Source organism: Monodon monoceros, unplaced genomic scaffold (genome assembly GCF_005190385.1).
Source record: "Monodon monoceros isolate NGI ecotype Baffin Bay Population unplaced genomic scaffold, NGI_Narwhal_1 Super_Scaffold_14, whole genome shotgun sequence".
NCBI classification, from domain to species: domain Eukaryota; kingdom Metazoa; phylum Chordata; class Mammalia; order Artiodactyla; family Monodontidae; genus Monodon; species Monodon monoceros.
Window position 1 is genome coordinate 61575161 of NW_021703770.1, and position 21030 is coordinate 61596190.

The window sequence follows — 21030 nt, forward strand, 5'->3', positions numbered from 1 at the left end:
ACACACACACACACACACACACACACACACACACACACACACACACACACACACACACCGGTTCATACACACGCTCACACACGCACACACACACAAGGTTTCCAACAGTTGGTGCCAACCTATCGTGGAAGGCTGTTTACACATAGTCTTGCTTTGCCCTGCATATTGTTTATACCATTGGGAAAACCTGACTGAACATTTAAGAAAAACTTAAAACCAAATGGTGTTTTTTTTAAATATATATTTTTAAGAGCTTTTCATTGGTGCCTTATGGTCAGTTCTAATTTGAGAGAGCGCTTAGTTTTGTCATGAAAATAGAATTAAAGATGGAATATATTCAAAGAAAGCTCACAAAATAGGAGCCTGCTAAATAATAACTTAAGGAAAAAACAAACTAGAGGAAAAGTAAACACTTTATGTCCCATTCATACACTTCGTTATACTGGTGTGCCCATGTAACATTCATGTTAAAATAGTAGTAAATACACAGCATGAAGAAACTGGCATGCACTGTGTGGTCCACGTGGTCCTGGTCCAAGCACTGCCTGATCAGCAACAAGCCTCTTCTGGTCCTGATCACTCCCCTGATCCATGAAACAGCTCTGACAAGTGAGGATCAAAAAGAAAAAGGAGGAGGAACCAAGAGAAACTCACTGAGCTCCTGGCCTTTGCATCACCCAGGCGACCATGATAGGAAGATGGGCTGGGTAAACACTGGAGAACACTGTGCTGAGTGGTAGTTGAAAGCATGGGCTTTGGAGTCACATCCACCTGGATTTGCAACCCAGCTGACTAGTTGCAAGAGCTTGGGCGAATCCCTTATCCTCTTTGAGTCTCAGTTTTTTTCCTCCTCTGTGAATTGGAAAAGGGAAAACATTCCTTCCAGAATTGTAAATATTAAAGCGACCCTGTGTGTTTAAGGCTCAGTAAACACGTCTGTATCTATTATTATCCTCTTTATTTCCTGAAATGATCCTAGGCCCTTCACCTCCTTCCCTAATCTGTTTCGGAATGACAGCAAAGTGAGCTATGCACCCATCACAGGAAAAGTGCTACTGCTATCTGAGTGATTTAGGAGCCTGCATCTTGACAACTTGGAGAACAAGTAATAGAGCCAGGCGTGATTAGTTAACTTTCCAGTCCTCACTGTTAGAAACCTAAACCTCAAGGCCCTGTGTAGTCTCAGGGCAGTGCCGGCTGTGTCTCAGCCTGAGGTCCCTGGGAAGACTAGTTTGTCACATCAGACACACACCTCCCAGACCCTTTCCCCATTTACACCAAACAATAAAGGATTGGCGTTCCTTAAAAGGTCTCAGATCACCTTCGATTCTTTTTGCTTAAGCCTTGGAAGCTTTAAAGGTAGTAAAATTTTGATTTTTTTCCTTGGCGTTTATCCTTAAACTGAGGGAAAATTATCAATGACCTCTCCTTCCCATTGTATTCCATGAGGAACTGTACAAAAAAATGACTCCGTATTGGATCACTAGCAGAAAAGTAGTTCTCGGCCCTACGGAGTACATCAGTCTCATTTGGAAAATGCAGATAAATGCCTGTATACTTTTACGTGGCAGTAGTTATCTCCTGATTAATTAACAAAGTGAGTGTTTGTCATTTAGTTTGTGACAAGAAACCCTGATGTAGGCTCTCTCCCACTTACTAAGATGGACTCATTTCAGCAAGAGAAAATGTATTAGTTGTTTCTGAATGATAGGAGTGGAGCAAGAGAGATCACTCTTCTCCCCACATGTGAATTATGTCTCCCTTAAAGGGGCCACTCCCTTCCTAGCAGTCGGATGTGATTTTATGCTGCCTCCTTTCTAACACAATTTGTGCCTCTTCCCTTAGGCCCTTGATGGGTTCTTCTTTGTAGTGAACCTGGAAGGCAACGTTGTGTTTGTTTCAGAGAATGTGACACAGTACCTAAGGTATAACCAGGAAGAGCTGATGAACAAAAGCGTATATAGCATCCTGCATGTTGGGGACCACACTGAATTCGTCAAAAACCTGCTACCAAAGTCCATAGGTAAATGAGTGTCTTCTGGGTCTCTCCTCAGCCCCTGCCCACATGCACAGTGTCTTGGCTAGAGGGCAGAAAACAGAACTGTATTCTGTCCGCTGGGGATAAGAGTAACTGGGTAATTTTTTAGGGGTGCTTGTATTAACTGCGTAAGCTTCGAGGTCATGCAGAAAAGGACATCTGTAGATACTGGTCTTGAATGAATGATCGTTTTGACCCTATATTTCAAGTAAGTAAAAATAATGCGGATGGAGAGTAGGCACATGGCAACTGTTTTCATGGGATTTATTTGGTTGTTTTTTAAGAAGCTGCCGATTGCCTCCCGCCCAATCCAGTGCCTGTAGGCTCTGCTTTGTCCTTTTCTTCCGTGACAGCCTAAGACGCAGAAGGTCACGAGGAGCTTGAGATTCAGTTTATTTTGAGTCCTGCTGGTGAAGGGTATGATGTGGGTGTATACGACATTCTAAAAATAAAATGATGAGGAACAAGTGGCGTGTGGAGGTTCAAATGCTCCCACCCTGGGAGCCCGAAATGGGCTCTGGGGCTTCACAGACTCCCCAGTGGCTCTGCGGGTGGCAAGGCGCCCCCCCCCCCCCCCCCCCCCCCGCCCCTCCACACCGCTCCCTGCTTCCCCTTCCTGTCTTCCTCATCTCGACCTGGAGATGCTATCCGAGAGTGTCCGTGATTCCGAAGGGCCATGCTTTAAAGCAGGTGATTCACAGCATGGGCCCACCCCAGTGGCTGCTCTGGAGCGTTGCTGTTCCCACTTACTAGGTGGCTCTTTCTTTATATTCTCACTTTAGCTGATGATGCTGAGAATGTCTTCATGGGTAAAAAGAAGTGCATATTTTAGTAGAGAATAAGGCCAAGTCCTGAGTTAGCAAGTATTTCTGTTCCTTTTCTTAAAACTGTTTATGCTAGCTGGTCTCATTGTTACCACGGTAAACAGGAAAAGGTCCTTTCACATTTCATTGTGGCTAGCTTTTCTTTAATAGCACAACCCTTTGTTCAAAGTGACTGCAACAGTAATACAAAGTCTATGACTACTCGTGTGAGGTCCTTCCATTATATTCTCTAGTAAATGAACAAGAAAATGGGATGTCTTATTTCAAGTAACTAGTATTTTCAAATCTCTTCAGTAATTTTATGACTTCCTCAGAAGACCTATACTTATTAGTTCAATATTATTATTTCACTTGTCTAAAGAGCTCTTTGCCTTACTTTATATTGTACTTTTTTATACTTTCAAATTACGTATTAACCTGAGTTAATAAGAACTTTTTTCTTTGATTACTCTATGTGGTCTTCATTATGTAAATAAGCTTTTAAGAATGCTGATGGTAAAATACACTTCTCAAATGTCTGTATAAAGCTAGCTATGGTTCCTCCTTGTAAAACAGTCTCCTGTACTTCACTTGATATTTCCTTTTTCTCTCTAGGGTTTGTTTCCTTCTTTCTGCCTCTACAGCCCAGTGCCTGTGGGATTAGCGTTGTGTTCACCTAGGTGTCCTTTTAAGCGTTTTCTAACTAGTGACTTTTTGAGAGTGCATTTGCTTGTCTTATGACTGGCTCTTTTTTCTGATTCCCCTCCTTCATCGTCCTGCTGGTCCTAATATCTTTGATTTTTATTTTTATTTTTTTCCTAATATCTTTTAGGTAGAACACAAGCGACAGTAAAGAAAAGGGCACCAAAGTGAGAAGTAGGGTCGGTTCCGACCCCAGCTCTTCTAGAAGCTGAATGTTTCTTTGCACATCAGTTTTCTCGCCTGTAGATGAGGAAGCTGATCTGGTGATCTGTAAACACCCTTAAATTCTCAAAATCAGTCATTAGTTTATTTCTCTCTTTGATTTCTCTAATGCATCTCCCCCCCCCCCAAAAAAAAGAGGGCTTTCTTCTCTTTCATCTTTTCCTTGAATTAATATATATGTTTCTAAGTATTGATACTAAAATAGAAGACATGTGAAGTAGTATTTCATTGAAAAGAAATAAATGACATTAGCAGTGTATCCTCAAGATCATCTCCGTCTTATGAAGAAATATGCATGAAGCAAAAAAAAAAAAAAAAAAAACTACAGCCAAGTTACAGAATATACAGTAAAATTTCAGTTAAGTTTTAGGAAAGAAAGGTCAGTAAGAAGAGGCAGTGTGGGATGCCTAGAGCAGTTGGTTAAGTACCTAAAGGATCTCAGCCTTAGAGCAGGAGTACATGTGGATGGGAGACATAGAGGCAGCCTGACCTTTTAGACAGGGTAGCAGGTGCAAAGATATCCACGTGGGACTGCGTATGGAAGGTGATGGTGGGGAGGCTTGTGCTGGGCAACATGAAAGATCTGGTTAGATGGGTAGGAGGGGGCTGGTCAGTAATCAGGGCCTGCACTTGAAGGGGAAGAGTCATGGTGAAGAGTAAGAAGTGTGTAAAAGACATTTGAAATTCCCAAGAATTAACCCAATAATTTTTCCCCTTTAGATTTTGAAATTACTTAGAAAAGTATAAGCACTATATGAAAGTAAGATAACCATATGTTTCCTACATCGTTTTGATAATTAGGCAGAAGCCAGTCTGACGCTAGTTTCTTTACACTGTCGGGTTGCTTTTGCCTTTTGCTCAGTGAACGGGGGAGCTTGGTCTGGCGAACCTCCCAGGCGGAACAGCCATACTTTCAATTGTCGGATGCTGGTAAAACCTTTACCTGATTCAGAAGAGGAAGGTCACGAAAACCAGGAAGCACATCAGAAATATGAAACTATGCAGTGCTTTGCTGTCTCTCAACCAAAGTCCATCAAAGAAGAAGGAGAAGGTAGGGGCCACATCTCTGGGATATGTTACATCATGTATTCCTGTGCTACTTCTTTCACACTTAATAATCTGAAATTAGAGGCCACACAAAGAAAAATGTAGAGGCAGTTTCTTTGTTCTTTTCACCTACTTAATAATTGAATTTATCACAAAAATTGTGAGCTCTTTAAAACAGCACGATCCAGTAGAATTTGCTGTGATGATGGCAGTGTTACGTGTCTTCAGCGTCCAACACAGCCGCCACTAGTTACATGTGGCTACTGAGCATTTGAAATATCAGTAATGCAGTTGGGGACCAAATTGTCTATTTTATTAAGTTTTCATTTAAATAGCCCCATGTGGCCAGTAGCTACCCTGCTGGCGCACGTCCACTAGTGTTGAACCTCTCGGGGATCCTAGGCCCCTCTGAATGTCTACAGCAAGCTCCGAGCCACGCCCTAGAAAAACACACATGGTACAAGTAACATCTTTCGTATACTTCCAAGGGATGAATGGATTTCATATGGTTTGTCTATGGATGCTGCGTCCAGGATAGGAGAGGATGGAGACGGGAGTGGGGATTGGGAGAAGGGTTCCAAACTGTAAGCTCATAGGCTCTTCCCTTTCAAGAGATGCTGGTGTAGTGTCCACCCGCTACGCCCTCCGAGCAAGCCACTCCACACCGCTGAGTGTCACTGTCTGTGACATGGGACAGTGCTGAAGAGCGCGTTCTGCGTGTGTAGCAGAAGGGGAAGAGCCGAGAACCATCAGTCAGTGGAAACACTGTGGGCTTTGTAATCAGGCAGGCCAGCCCCTAAATCAGCCGCTTGCCAGCTCTGACTCTGGGCAGCCTTCTCGACCTCTGAACATCCGTGTACTCCCTTAACCAGTGAAGTCAACAATTCCAGTATCACAGCGTAATAAGGATTAAGTGAACATGCCTGAACCATGGTTGGCATTCAATACTAGATATTTAATCCTCTTTTAAAAAAATATGTAAGTAATTTTTAATTTAAATGTTGTTGGAAAGGAAGTTAATAGAGCTGTCACAGATGATACATAGTTTTCAAAATGAAATTTTTACATAGATACGGAATGTCAAGCGATTTTATTCTCCTGTATGCAACAGAGTAAGTGTTGCTAACACATCCATCTGTGATAATATTCTAAAGACGTATTCTGCAGCTGAGCTGACTTATAATTTTGTGCCATATATTTATTTAAACATCTTCATACATTTAAAATCTGATTCCGAATGTTTCCACAGTGTAGCGTAAGAGTAGGGTTTCTGAGGCATGGTGCGCTCACGTTCAAATCCTGGCTTCCCCAAAGTTTTGTGTGATGTTGGGCACGTTACTGAAACTCCGTGCTTTGGATTCTCCTCTGTTAAATGGAGATAAAGCTAGTAACTGCCTCAGAGTTGTTAAGAGGATTAGATGAATCAGGAGCCTGTAAAGCAGCTGGAAGGGTGTCTGTCTCATAGTAAGTGCTCAAAAATTCAGCTTTTATTAATGTTGAGGACAAGGATTACATTTACTTTTGTGATGCTCACTATTACTGGATATATTTAAAGAACTTCTTTCCCGAATTTAAAGGTGAACAATCATAAATCAGCGGCATAAGATATGAAGAGACTTTTTAAATCGACCTTTTCCCCAGCATGTTTGAAGTTGAAAGGGCTTGCAGTGTGCTCTGCATGTTACAAGATAAAACACATCCTCCCTGTTCTCCAGAAGTGAACACAGATACATAAAACAGTTGAAGTGGGGTAAGGAATAAATGCTTAGAGCTGTGTGAGAACCTAGCCATGGCCCAGACTCTGAACTTGGCACACACTGCGTTTTCTAGGATTTGTTCTCCGAATCTGAGTCTAGACGCTGTTTGTATACTTCGTTTTAAATTGCATATTGCCATTGTAGGAGCGTTGACATGGTTGGGTAGCAGGTATATCTAGTTTTCCTGTGTCTTGGTGAACCTAGAGCTCAAGGAGCAGGCCCTTGACAGAGTATCAGCGTTTAGTTTTCATCATTTGTGTGCTTCCCTTATGCATTCAGCTGGCTGCTACTATCAGCCAGTTAATAAGAAAGGCTTCCATTCTTTTCCACCACTGGGGACATGGTTGCAGGTGGTGGACTCTAGTGTGGTGGATGTGCTTTTATCACGTGTGTCGTGTGGCTTCAGCGGTTTATCCTCAGCCCCCCGAGCCCATCCGCCCCCAGCTGCTTCCCACTTCAGGGGAGGAGCGGAGGTACATAGTGTTTCGTCGCTCTCTCCCTTATTGATCTACAAGGTTGTGCTGTCAGAAATGCATTTGATCTTGTCTGAAACACTAAAAAAGCCTGATTCGATAACCATCAATGTATGTGATTGAAGATTTGCAGTCCTGCCTGATTTGTGTGGCCAGAAGAGTCCCCATGAAGGAGAGACCAGTTCTTCCCTCATCAGAAAGTTTCACTACTCGCCAAGATCTCCAAGGTAAATTTTCTTGCCAAAGAAATCCTTCTAGAATACCTCCATGTTTGTAAATGCAAGGAACGGGTCTAGAAAATGATGAAGAAGCTGGTAGTAGTGGCTGCTGCTGGGGCAGAAGCGTGGAGGAGCTGGAGACGGGGGCGGGGGGGGGACACTTCTTTTCACTGTCTACCCTTCTGGTCCGTGCACTTGTGCTACCTATTCCAAATAAGCAAATTTTTACCTTTTTAAGGTGTACTTATTTCTATAAAGAATAGATCAGTGCGTAGGTATAATGCTTGCTGTTATTTACTAGGCAAGATCACGTCCCTGGACACCAGCACCATGCGGGCAGCCATGAAGCCGGGCTGGGAGGACCTGGTGAGGAGGTGCATCCAGAAGTTCCACGCGCAGCACGAAGGGGAGTCTGTGTCTTACGCTAAGAGGCATCACCATGAAGGTAACCGTCTCTAAATGGTACTTTTCTTGAAGTTCATCTTGCTAAATTCCTGCTTTTTTATGAGAGCTCTCTCGGAAACAGTGATTCCTGAATCCACCTCCGGGGACCTGGATCTGGTGACTCTTTGGGTTCATACGTACTTGGCATCGTCTTGCCCAGAATTGTCGCCATCTGAAGGGAAATTGAGTAGGAGAACCTGTAAGGCTAAGAGTGTGATGAAGTAAATTGAACTGGGCATGATGATCTCACAAAGACAGATGAAAGGAAAGGGAAAGAGATCATTGTCTCTGATGCTACGGCTTCTAGATGTGTAAAACAACGTACTGAGGTCCCCTCTAATAGCGAAAGAAATACCATCTGAATCGTAAGGACGCTGTGGAAATAAGAATGAAAGGAAATTTGCAGGAGCAGGTGAATTCCTGTTAGAGGCGACAGTGGGATCCCAAGCCCTCCTTCCAGATGACGACCACTGAAGACCGCCCAGATGTTTCTCGAAAGAGATGAAGTGACTTGTCTGAGGTCGCACAGTTAGTTAATAGGACACCTGGAACTGAACCCAAGACTCAGCCCTCCTTGAGCACCTGCCCTTTGCCTGGCATTGTTCCTCTTTCCGTGAGCCCCTTGATCACCACAGCCCACCTAGGAAGTGGGCGTTTGACTCTTGTGCTGTCAGTGGGGAGCTGACACAGGTGACATGGCCTCGGAAGCCTTCGATTAGAAAGTGTCAGCTCCTGGGACTTCCCTGGTGGCACAGTGGTTAAGACTCTGCACTCCCAATGCAGGGGGCCCGGGTTCGATCCCTGGTCAGGGAACTAGATCCCACATGCGTGCCGCAACTAAGAGTTTGCATGCCGCAACTAAGGAGCCCGTGTGCTGCAAATAAGGAGCCCGTGTGCCGCAACTAAGGAGCCCATGAGCCGCAACTAAGCAGCCCACCTGCCACAACTAAGACCCAGTGCAACCAAATAAGTAAATAATTTTTTTTTTTTTTTTTTTAAGTGTCAGCTCCAGAGCTGGATCTGAGGCCTGTCCTGGCCATCACTTCACCACCACGCTGCTCCCATGGTTCTTTCTATAGCATCACTTTTTCTCAAGTACATTCTGGGTTTTTGTTAAGTTGGTGAGAACAAAGAAAAATTCTTTTCTTTAGCAGGACTCCATGGGGGAGGGAGACACTTTATTTTTTTTTTTCCAGTACGCGGGCCTCTCACTGTTGTGGCCTCTCCCGTTGCGGAGCACAGGCTCCGGACGCGCGCAGGCTCAGCGGCCATGGCTCACGGGCCCAGCCGCTCCGCGGCATGTGGGATCTTCCCGGACCGGGGCACGAACCCGCGTCCCCTGCATCGGCAGGCGGACTCTCAGCCACTGCGCCACCAGGGAAGCCCAGGGAGAGACACTTTTTCCTTCTGGTCTTCTGACTCCCCTCTCGTGGACCCTGCATGTCCTGGCAGGGGCACTTGGTTATGGGCCTGGATTCTATGGGGGCCACGCTGCCTGTGAGGGACAGGGGCCCTGTGCCTTATAACTCAGTTTGGCAAATCGTCTGCATTTTTGCAGAAAAAATTTGTAACTCATTATTGAAAATCAAGTTTTAGTTGGTCATCTTCCGTTTAACGTGCACCCATGACCTTGGCATTTACCAAGAGTGTTTGTATGTTTACACTTTATGCTTTTAAGATTGATTATGAAAAAGTACAAGTCATGGTAAATGACCTCTCTCTCCATTCCATTATTTTTCCCTCATCTTATTCATCCTGTTTATCTTCTTCATCCTTATTTCTTAGAAATAAATAAGCACATAATCCAACAATTTGTGTCTTCCAGCATTTTTCTGTTAAGTGGGAAAGAGTAAGAGGAAATAAAGATGCTACATTTGACAGAAATCAATAAGTAACCTGCCATTTCACTAGATCTGGTTTAAAATAAAAAGAATAGTAACAAAGAATATGAAATCTCCATCAGCAGCCGTGTTCAGTGTCCTTGGGCCCTGAGTAGCAATGCCCCACATTTAATCCTGTGGCTTCGTGATTCCTTAGAAAAGGGTTTACCCAGATGTACTAGGCACTATGCTAGGTTTAAACAGATGGGACCCACTGCAAGGAAACGCCGCAGTGTATAAAATACATTTCATCCAAATGTGTGAAATAAGTCAGACTGAAGGTAATCGTTTGCATTGAATAAAAGTCTGCTGGAAGGCTTTGTTTACATGGAGGAGCTTCCTGAATGCATTCAGGGGCTTGCTGACACAAATCTACTCAGCAGAGGTGTTTGATATAGACCAAATGGAGATGGAAAATCTTGAGGGATCACAGCCAAGGTCGGATAAAATTCTGAAATTATAAGCCATCGGAAATATGGGTCCTATTATAAAAATGGTATTTATGCCACCTTTTAGTGGCATACTTAGTGTACAAAGCAAGGTACGTGTGTGTACAGTAATTCATTTCCAGTACTGCCACTTCAGAGTAATCATGCAGCAGTTGGTGGCAGAAAGTAATACCTAAATACTGCATGTCCCTAAATACCTGGAACTGCAGGGGTGTTCGTCAGGGAAATTGCTCAAAGTGAAATTTTACCAAAAAATCTGAATCCACATTGTGTGTCAGCACCTACCTCTGTCTGACTGTCTGTCTGTCTGTCTGTCTGTCTGTCTCTCTTTCTCTCTCTGTCTCTCATGGTAATTTTGTGGAATGATGAATGTGCTTGGCCGCTTTGGGACTAACTTAGTCAGCCCGCAAAATTTGTGCTGAGGATTATGTGGTAGAAAATGGTAGTCTTCTTAAAATGGTTTAGAAGGTAACTAAACTGTATGGCTCCTTTTCTTCTGAATTGAAGTGTTCTTTTTTAATATGCAGTATTTGACAGTTTTAAAATACAGTTGTTTTAAAGATAAATCTGAAATTTTAAGGGAAATTATTTTAACCTAGTGTTATATTTTCTGCTCTAGTCTTGAAAATGGAAACGCCTGACTCTTTATCCAGACATTAAACCAATTCCATGTCACTAAGATTTGTACTTTTATTATTTCAGTTTTCTATTTAGCCTTTTTTTCTCTGAAAAGATTCCTGTGATTGTTTATCTTTTACTTTCTGTTATCCTGACCACAGAAATAATACTTCTTACACACCGAGAAACAGAATTGGGGAATAGTAGTGTGAGATAATGGAGTAAACAGTACGTAACTTCAAGATGAATATTCGGAGAATATATTCAATGGCATAAGTTTTACTGTAACATTTACTACTGTATTAGTTTGAAGAGAAATTAAAGGCAAATTGTACCCTGTAGAGGTATCATGTTTATGCATTGCATTGTTTCCTGACATTTTAGACAAATCATTGTAAAGCTTGTTTTGAGCTAATAAGTTGTTTACACTCTGTTTTGCCATGATACTGAAGATTTTAAAAAGAACGTAGTTTAAGGGTCCAAGCTTCATTTGCGGGGGGGGAAAAAAACAGTATATTGAATTTATCGGTACTTTGAATGAAAGATAAACGTGCTTTTAAAAATGTATAATGTTCAAATGTCATGAAATATTACTTACAACTCTGTTTAACCTGCTGGTAGGAAAATAATACACTTACCGAAGTTTATTACTGTTATTATGTCTTGTCCGGCCCTCACCTTCTGATTTTGTTTCTAAATGTGCGTTCTGCTTCCTTGCTTGCCTGCAGTGCTGAGACAGGGATTGGCATTCAGTCAGATCTATCGTTTTTCCTTGTCCGACGGCACTCTCGTGGCTGCACAAACGAAGAGCAAGCTCATCCGTTCTCAGACTACTAACGAACCTCAGCTTGTGATATCTTTACATATGCTGCACAGGTAAGCCTTGTTCTGAGACACCACCTGCCCTTCCCAAGTCAGGAGGAAAGGTTCCAAAAGCAGGAAGTCATCCCAGAGCTTGTCAGGTTTGGTAGACATTTCTGTTGACCAAGCCCAGGCATGTAAAATATAAATTAAGTTAAAATTAAATTGTTATTAACTGTTGGCTAAAAGACAACTCCCGATACTGAAATTCAAAGTAGGGCTACACTTTGAATTTTAGCCTTAATATTAGTGAATTTTATTTTACTTTATTTTATTTAGGCCGTGCCACGTGGCTTGTGGGATCTTAGTTCCCCAACCAGGGATCGAACCTGGGCCCTCGGCAGTGAGACCGTAGAGTCCTAACCACTGGACTGCCAGGGAATTCCCAGTACTAGTGAATCTTAACACCCAGCTGGAAGGACATAGACTAGCACTCACTTTGCTCTGACATGACTGACTGCCTGTTACATCAGAGAAGAAAATTGATCAGTTCCCAGCAGTGACACATGCAGGGCAGGAATATAGAATGACTTCTGCTCCTGTGTGTTTAAATCTAAAACTTTCAAATATGCATATACTTAGAAGGAATACTTTAGATTATTATTCTCAGGTTTAAATTAACTTTTTGACATTAGACTTTAAATTGAGGGGTAGTGAACATTTCCATAAAAAATAAAAGAAAGGAAACTTGAATGTTGATTTTAAGGTAAGTGTCATAACCATATAGTTTCAGAGCACAAATTTAGAGAAATGATTGTATTTCAAGTTATGTAAATATTTACATGTGTGCTACGTAAAACTTTATGAGGTGCTATCAGCAGATATCTAAAGTTGCTCTGGAGTTCTCTTTTGTTACATTTCTCAATTATTTTCTTATTGCGAATAAAAAAATCAAGCAGCCCTGTTTGCCAACTGTTAATAAATCTGACCTCAAACTGAAACAATTTGAAAGTGATTACAGATGTGCCACATTTCACCCCCCTAACTGAAAGCTGGTGTTTGACAATTTGTGAAACCTGTTTTGTTTGGATTTGTGAACACGCTTGGTAACTCACAAGTGACTGCCAAGCTGTAAATTAAAGCTCATAGGGCTTGGAAAATCATCCAGCTCAGCAAACCTGCTTTGAGACCAGGAGCGGAGTAGGGTTGCCTGCGAGTTGGGGAATGAGATCACAGACTCGGGACGATCTGCAGCTCCTTCCGTGTGGCTGAGAGGCTGTTGCTTTGCCTTCCAGGGGGACCCAGGCGGGGGATCTGTTAGACAGGTAATCTAATTCTATAAACAGTTTTGGTAACTTTATTGGCTCTAAAACTTGCAGAGTTTCGAAGAGTTAGGGGCAAGTTTTTTTCCCTCTTAAGTTTACTCTTCATCTTGAGCCAAGTAGCACACATCAAGCTCCAGGCTCACAGATGGGTCTGTTGTTAGGAATTGTAATCTGGCAGATAATTGAAGGCAGCTATACTTGTTTGGGTCGTTTCTTTCAGACAGTACAAGCTCTCAGTTATTCGTGATAACGTACCGTTTAATGAGAAAGGTATGTTATGTAATTGGAAGCCCGCTAATGTCCTGACTAGCAACTGTGCTTTCAGTATGGTAGTAGTCAAATTTAAACACAACTTCCTCTGTAGAACCACAGACGTCTTAATGAGTGGACTGAAAAACATCCCTCTTGGTCCAAAGCACTGCGTGTTCATTCTTGCCCGTAATTGCAGATTGTTTCATCAAAGTATTATCCTTTCCTTCCGTGTCGTTCGTTCTTTTAAAGAAATGAGGCGACCTCATTTTCGAAAATTAGTAACAACTTGCTCAGTATCTTCCCCTTTATCTTATATTTCTTTCCTCACCCTACAGAGAGCAGAATGTGTGTGTAATGAATCCGGATCTGACTGGACAAGCGATGGGGAAGCCATTGAATCCAATTAGCTCTAGCAGCCCTGCCCATCAGGCCATGTGCAGTGGGAACCCAGGTCAGGACATGACCCTAAGTAGCAATATAAATTTCCCCATGAACGGCCCAAAGGAACAAATGGGCATGCCCATGGGCAGGTTTGGTGGTTCCGGGGGAATGAACCACGTGTCGAGCATGCAGGCAACCACTCCTCAGGGTAGTAACTATGCACTCAAAATGAACAGCCCCTCACAAAGCAGCCCGGGCCTGAATCCAGGACAGCCCAGCTCCATGCTCTCACCGAGGCATCGCATGAGCCCTGGGGTGGCCGGAAGCCCTCGAATCCCCCCCAGTCAGTTTTCCCCCGCAGGAAGCTTGCATTCCCCCGTGGGAGTTTGCAGCAGCACAGGAAATAGCCATAGCTACACCAACAGTTCCCTCAACGCGCTGCAGGCCCTCAGCGAGGGGCACGGGGTCTCACTGGGGTCGTCGCTGGCTTCACCGGACCTCAAAATGGGCAACTTGCAAAACTCCCCGGTGAATATGAATCCTCCCCCGCTCAGCAAGATGGGAAGCTTAGACTCCAAAGACTGTTTCGGACTTTACGGGGAGCCCTCGGAAGGTCCAGCCGGGCCAGGAGAGAGCAGCTGCCACCCGGGGGAGCAGAAGGATGCCAGCGAGGCCAGCCTGCCCCAGGCCGGGAGCGGCGAGAGGCCTGACGGGCAGGGCAGACTGCATGACGGCAAGGGGCAGACCAAACTCCTGCAGCTGCTAACCACCAAATCCGACCAGATGGAGCCTTCGCCCTTGCCTGGCGCTCTGTCGGACACCAACAAGGACTCCACAGGCAGCTTGCCTGGCTCTGGGTCGACGCACGGAACCTCGCTCAAGGAGAAGCATAAGATTTTGCACAGACTCCTGCAGGACAGCAGTTCCCCCGTGGACTTGGCGAAGCTGACAGCGGAAGCCACGGGCAAAGAGCTGAACCAGGAGGCCAGCAGCACAGCTCCTGGGTCCGAGGTGACTGTTAAGCAGGAGCCAGTGAGCCCCAAGAAGAAAGAGAATGCACTGCTTCGCTACCTGCTCGATAAGGATGATACTAAAGATATCGGTTTACCAGAAATCACCCCCAAACTGGAGCGACTGGACAGTAAGACAGACCCTGCCAGTAACACGAAATTAATCACTATGAAAACTGAGAAGGAGGAGATGAGCTTTGAGCCCAGTGACCAGGTAAGGTTTGTCATGTGTCCCCCCAAGTGTACTGATCCATAGCCATCAGGGATTTCTCCACAGGGGCCTTCTGAGACCTCAGGTGACTGGATAAAAATAAGTCTTCTCCTTTGTTCTTGCCTTGAAACAGAGTTAATTCTCACTGAGGCCGCGTGTTCCAAACACTCTGTCTAGCAAAGAGTGACGTCGCTATAGAGCTGACTTTTATCTTGTAAAGGGTCGAGTGGTGATATTTCAGGCTTTGCAGGCCTCACACTGTCTGCCACAGCTATTTAGTTCCACCCCTGGCTTGCAAACACAGCCCTAGACACTACACAGGAACAAACGAGCGTGCTGTGTTTCAGTCAAACTGATATTTGAATTTTATACAATTTTTGCGTGTCACAGGATCCTCTTCTTTTGATTTTTTTTTTCAATTATTAGAAAATGTAAGTCCATTCTTAGTGCATGGGCCATACAAAAACAGGTGGTGGGCAGGATTTAGCCCGCAGGCCAGCTGGGGTTTGCTGACCCCTGTTATTAGAACATACCTAGATTGGAGATAATCACCTCCTCAAAAGTGGGCTTTGTCAGGACAGACTTAAATTATTTTTTACTCACCTTTCCCTTTTTAAGAGCAGAGTCTGACTGGTTTTCAGACTCAGTGAAGATCATTCTACCTCTCTTTATTCTCAATCATGACTTCTGCTTTAACGCTAAAGAATTTCTTAGACCATCGGCATAGAAAGTATTTAAGGGGAAATGGAGAGTAGAGGGGAGGTAAAGTTGGCCTTGATGTTGGTAGAGCGGAACCATCAAATATAAGTGCAAAACTGAAATAATAGGTTGCGTTATCTGTTGTTCTTACGTGAAAAATTAATTTCCTGGGAAAATCAAGGATAGCTAAAGTGATATTCAGAGTCATTCTTGATGACTCTCTGAGGTAATGACATCACAGAGGGAAAACGCAAACTGTTTAAAATTTTCCTATTTAAAAAAAAAATGATTTATTGCTGACAATAATGACTTGGCATAAAGGGTTTTCTGGGGAATCAACGACCGGTGGGGTAAAGATCCAGGACTTCATGAACCATGCCATCCCTGAGCGCCGCCGTAAGTCGTGATGGGTTAAGAAGTGCAGAAGCTGCACAGGCCTCTCTACTGAAAATGGTTCACTGATATGGCCTTGAAACTTGTTTTACAAGTGGACATTTTAGGTGTCGCTGTCTTCAGGGACAAGGTGTGCATGGGGAGACGAGAGAGGAGCACCCCGGCCGTCACCTTGGACCTCCCGGGTGGAGGCTGACCCAGCAGCAGCTCTGGGGTGGAGAGCACAGACTGGGGGCGGGTGCCGAGGCCAAGCACAGCCGGCCTCCTTCCAGGTCCTGAGCACGCAGCTTCCTGTCTGCCTTTCACTTTGATGTCTGGACAGCTGCTACCATTCCTTGTGCCCTTCGTGAGGGAAACAGCGTAATTGTGTAAACACCTTTGGTGAGGATGAATCCTTAAACTTAGGTGTTAGTCCTGAGTTCTCTACACCAGCTACTCTGTGATGCTGTAAGATCATTGCATGGGGGGACCCGGGGGCTCAGGGGAAAGTTAATAACAATATCTTGGATAAAGTGTAGTGTAAAAGCATATTGACAGCTGTAGATGTTTTAATCTTTTGAGGTTTACTAGATTAGAATACGCAGAGCTAGTGGCAGTTCAGAGTGGCAGGCAGAGATACTGTCGCTCAGGTCTCTTGACACATGCTAGAGGGCAAGATGGTGACTCTTGAGGTCCCCCTTGGCTTAGTGGCTAAGTGGCTGGTCCCCTGCTCCATAAACAGAATTTATTTCTATCCCAGGCCTGAGGCCCTAGGGACTTAGAGGGTCAGGGAAGGAGGGCGCTGTTTGGCATTTCTGTATTTACCTATATGATTACACTAACTTCATACAAGAAACTGACAAAGAAGAAGTTCTGTTTGTTTTTTTTAAAGTCCTTGAGTCACTTGCAGGTTTCTAATTGGTATTTAAAAGAATGTTTTTTCTGATCAACATTATCTTACTTTGGGAACTTAAAGCACAGAGTGTTATCAGCACAAACCTGTCATTTTGGGTGGACACACACTCACACTCACCCATACACACAGTATTTTTTTCTTAATGAAACCCAGTTCCTGGTTTTACCCTCCATCTATTCCCATTTTAAAACTCCACCAAAAAAACAGTGCTCCAGAGCAATTTTAACATCAGAAACATTGCAGCTTGAAAAGAAAGGTTACCACAGGAAGTATGCATTACCTAAATTTAGATCAAAGTTAGAATGACTGACTTTAAGAAAAAAAAAAAAAAAAAACAGGGATTCTTTCACTTCCCACCCTCCACTTTTCCCAAATACAGGTTGATTGTATCTCCTACTGACTTCTGTACAAATTTATCAAAGGTTTTTCTTTCACTTCAGGGGAACACAACACATTTTTATTCAGTAAGTTAAACTGTTAGCGAGCCTGAATTGCACAGTTGACTGTCTTGTTATTTTGACTCAGAAAAGAACCATTATCCGAGTGTGTGTTTAACCTATCACTAACTTATTAAGGGCAGGAAGTACTTCGATGGTGCCATTATACCTAAAATAGCATTCTTCACTTGGTAGAGTATTTAAACAACATTTGTTTCTACAGTGTTTCATAACCAACAGGAAACAATGACAGAAAAATTTCCGATATGTTCACTGACTTTTAAGTTATATACTTATTTACACAATGGAGCATGTGTGAATGATACTAACTAAATGGTACTCTTTTGCTCTTTCTTAATGCTGCTGGGCCACTTATGATGAGGGTTTAGAAATAGTCTGTAAAGAATTTCTTCTTGTTATTTGGCTCCATTAGAAAAGCAAACCATATTTTAAACTCTTAGTGTCCTGAAAATTTCCCTCCAACTGTGGTAGAATTGTGTTGCCATTTTTTAAAGCAATTTTATGTTAGGCAAATGTAAAATAACAGTTTAAAAAAATTTTTTTGAAACACTGTTTTGTAGTTTATTAGAACACATGTATTAAACTACATGTGTTCTTTATATTTCCTTCAGAAAACAAACTGATTTGACACATGAAAAATTCATAAAACCAGAAAAAAATGCAGAAATCAAGTCCAATTTTCATTTTGTAGAACTTTTACAAAAATCTTTCTGACTCATTTTCTGCCTGAAATAGTTTAAACCAACTCTTCAAATTGATGTGGCTAATTTGAGCATTCGAAGAGATGCCTAAGGAAAACTTTGAAGTATCTTGGCGAAGCGTTTTCAAGGAAGGCATTAATCTTTTTGTCTTGTGAAGAAATCATGCCTGAGAAAGGAACTAGATAGGAACTAGAAGAACTTTTGATGAGAATGAAAGCTTACTTAGGGGGCAGAAATGTTTGATCAGAAACTTCATGTGATCAAATGCACCCCTTCCAGGACTTACATGACTACAGAAGAAAATGCCCGTAGCCGTCAAATTTTATTCCTAGGCAACCAAAGGTGTAGAGATATTCTCCTTGAAAAAGAACATTTCAAGTAAAGTTGAGACAGTTAGATTAATTTAAATGCATACTCCAAATACTGACAAGAAATAAACACAAGCAAAGCAATATTATCTCTAGTGGGGAAATTTTCATAATGCGTTTTTCTGATGGTAAGCTGAATGAATTCGTATACTATAGTGTCCATAGTTAAGGGTCTCCAGAGAACCAGTTCCTTCTGAATATAGCGCCAAGAAGTCCCTGCATGACTTTCTTAAGACAAATAAGTGTTTTAGTTACTTGTCAAAGCTAGACTGAAACACAGTTGAATTTGATCAGCTCTTAGAAATGGCAGAGATTAAAATTAGAAAATCAGTTTTAATATATGCTTTTTAAAAATGAAAATCAAGGAAAATCATGGATTTTAAATTATGTAATTATTTGAAATAAAGAACCAATAAATAGGTTTCAACCGTCCAAATATATTGTTTTATATAGCTATGTATATATAGAGAGAGAGATTAACCTTAGACTTATTTTAAACTCATCATATTCGACACAAGAGTAGATCACAAAGGAAGAATCATGAATCCTATCATTAGAACTCTTTGAAACTATGATGGTTATTTTTCTACTCAAGATGGTTTAAAGTATCATTTTATTTGTGTGAAAAGAGTAAAGGTAAAAAGGAAAGGTGAGAGTCTGGACTCAGACTATTAATCTATATTGTAAAAGCTTTCTTTTACACATGTCTGTGATTGGGAGCAAATACAAGAGCATCCATTGAGGAAAATAATATACTTTATTTTTATTATCGTTTATATGAACTATTTATTTGGGCCGTCTCTCATTCAAGGCATCTGCAAAGCTTTCTCAAGAAGTAGCTTATTGGGCTTCCCTGGTGGCGCAGTGGTTGAGAGTCCACCTGCCGATGCCGGGGACACGGGTTCGTGCCCCGGTCTGGGAGGATCCCACATGCCGCGGAGCGGCTGGGCCCGTGAGCCATGGCCGCTGAGCCTGCGCGTCCAGAGCCTGTGCTCTGCAGCGGGAGAGGCCACAACAGTGAGAGGCCCACATAGCACAAAAAAAAATAAGAAGTAGCTTATTACTTATTACGGCCCACCCTCTCACCCCTTCACAAACAATGAATTTTAAAATACTCTACGCAAGGCAGCATTACTGTAGTAGGGAAACCTGGTTTCCTAGGATAGCAATAAACTTCACAGTTTATTAGAACCTCTTAATACCTCTGTAGCTATTTTCATGATACAACCATAAGGATATTTATCCATCTTTTTTTTTTTAATAAATTTATTTATTTTTGGCCGCACTGGGTGTTTGTTGCTGTGCGCAGGCTTTCTCTAGTTGCGGCGAGCGGGGGCTACTCCTCGTTGCGGTGCGCGGGCTTCTCATTGCAGTGGCTTCTCTTGTTGCGGAGCACCAGCTCTAGGCGCACGGGCTTCAACAGTTGTGGCTCGCGGGCTCTAGAGCACAGGCTCAGTAGTTGTGGCACACGGGCTTAGTTGCTCCGCGGCATGTGGGATCTTCCTGGACCAGGGCTCGAAGCCGTGTCCCCTGCATTGGCAGGCGGATTCTTAACCACTGCGCCACCAGGGAAGTGTCCCTATCCATCTACATGAAACTTTTTTCTGAGAAATTATAGAAATGATAGGAATTTCTATGAGAAATTGAGTTGATTCTGGGAAATGTTTTAAATTACCGGTTAAAATAGTTGAGGGAACTCATCGGGTTGACTGAGTGTCCATTGCTATGTTCCAGGCACTGTCCTCAGAGGGTGGTAAGTGCTTATTACACCGATGTTTGTATCTTACGTATTCAGCAAAACATGATAACGATAGCTTTCCAACGGAGTCACTTTACTCATGTTTAACTTACCCAAAATTGTCCATACACATTCAGAAGAGGAAAAAAGAAAAGGAGAGATAGCTATTAAATGGTTAAGCCACGTGAGCAGTTTTGCCTACCGTTCAAGAGACTCAACTGGGTTTTGGTTCCCTTGAAGCTCCAGTAGTGTGAAACGTAGCTGCAGGCTTTTTCAGTGCGGAATGGCCCCCGCGTAAACTTCGTCATTTCGGACTCAGCCAGAGAAGCAGTGATGTGCTTTCACTCTGGAGGGAAAACCGGCTGTGTTGCCCTTGGTGGAGGGGACATACAGTAAGGTTCCTTCCCGAGCCGTTCTAAGGATCATTTTGTCTGTGTCTGTCTATACTTTAGGATGCTAACTTTGGAACCTAACCCTTACCTAAGATGTAGCTCTCCCAAGTTTGATCCCTCCCTCTTTTGTTAGAAATGGGTGGCTAAACTAACTAGAAAATGGTCTTGTAATTGCTCAAACAGTGCATTAGGAATTCCCTGGAAAATGGATCTCCAAGTTCTCACTAAGCTAGTTGACTCTGAACAAAGAATCCAATAAAATATCACTTCATTGTATCCTTCCTAACTTGAGAAATTATGTCCAGTAAAAAGACTTCCTGTATAGATTTACATTTGTCATAAATTGCAAAAACCTTAGTAAATGCAGCTTCTAGTGTATAGAATAAAACTGTAAGCCATTCTGCTTTAAGTATACCTCCTGTCAGATGTAAATGCATTCATTTGAATTGCCAGCGTAGACAAAAGGGTCAGTCACATGGTCATGGATTCAAAGTCCATCCAGTGACTTTGGTGAAGTTGCCTAACTTGTGTTTTTCCACCTACACATCAGGAGAATCATTCTTACCACTCTCTTCACTAGAAAGTAATCCTGGGAGTTAACTTAGCCATTTTCTTACGTGGTTGGCACTGTCTGATTTTAAATACTTGGCACACAGATAGGTTCTGCTTAAACGAATATAAATTCAGTTGAGCTCTCTGGAAGAAAAGCACTAGGTGTGAAATAGTGGTGATATGTACCTTATTATTTTAATGTT

At 42.8% G+C, this 21030-nt stretch overlaps 1 protein-coding gene across 13 annotated transcripts in view; it reads left to right on the top strand.

Moving 5' to 3' along the window:
- The window catches only part of NCOA2 (nuclear receptor coactivator 2), a 272180-nt gene that overhangs the window by 213489 nt on the left and 37661 nt on the right, over nt 1-21030 (top strand). For 12 of the 13 annotated variants that reach the window (XR_003793512.1, XM_029222591.1, XM_029222582.1 and 9 more), the window contains 6 exons: nt 1846-2023; nt 4628-4816; nt 7168-7269; nt 7562-7705; nt 11380-11527; nt 13365-14634. Coding sequence is in view for 12 of the 13 variants with exons in the window: in XM_029222591.1 (XP_029078424.1) it covers nt 1846-2023; nt 4628-4816; nt 7168-7269; nt 7562-7705; nt 11380-11527; nt 13365-14634 (2031 nt within the window). In the remaining variant the exon portion in view is untranslated. Of the gene's footprint in view, nt 1-1845; nt 2024-4627; nt 4817-4929; nt 5791-7167; nt 7270-7561; nt 7706-11379; nt 11528-13364; nt 14635-21030 lie in introns of those variants that run through there. The other variant, XM_029222593.1, reaches the window with a different exon arrangement.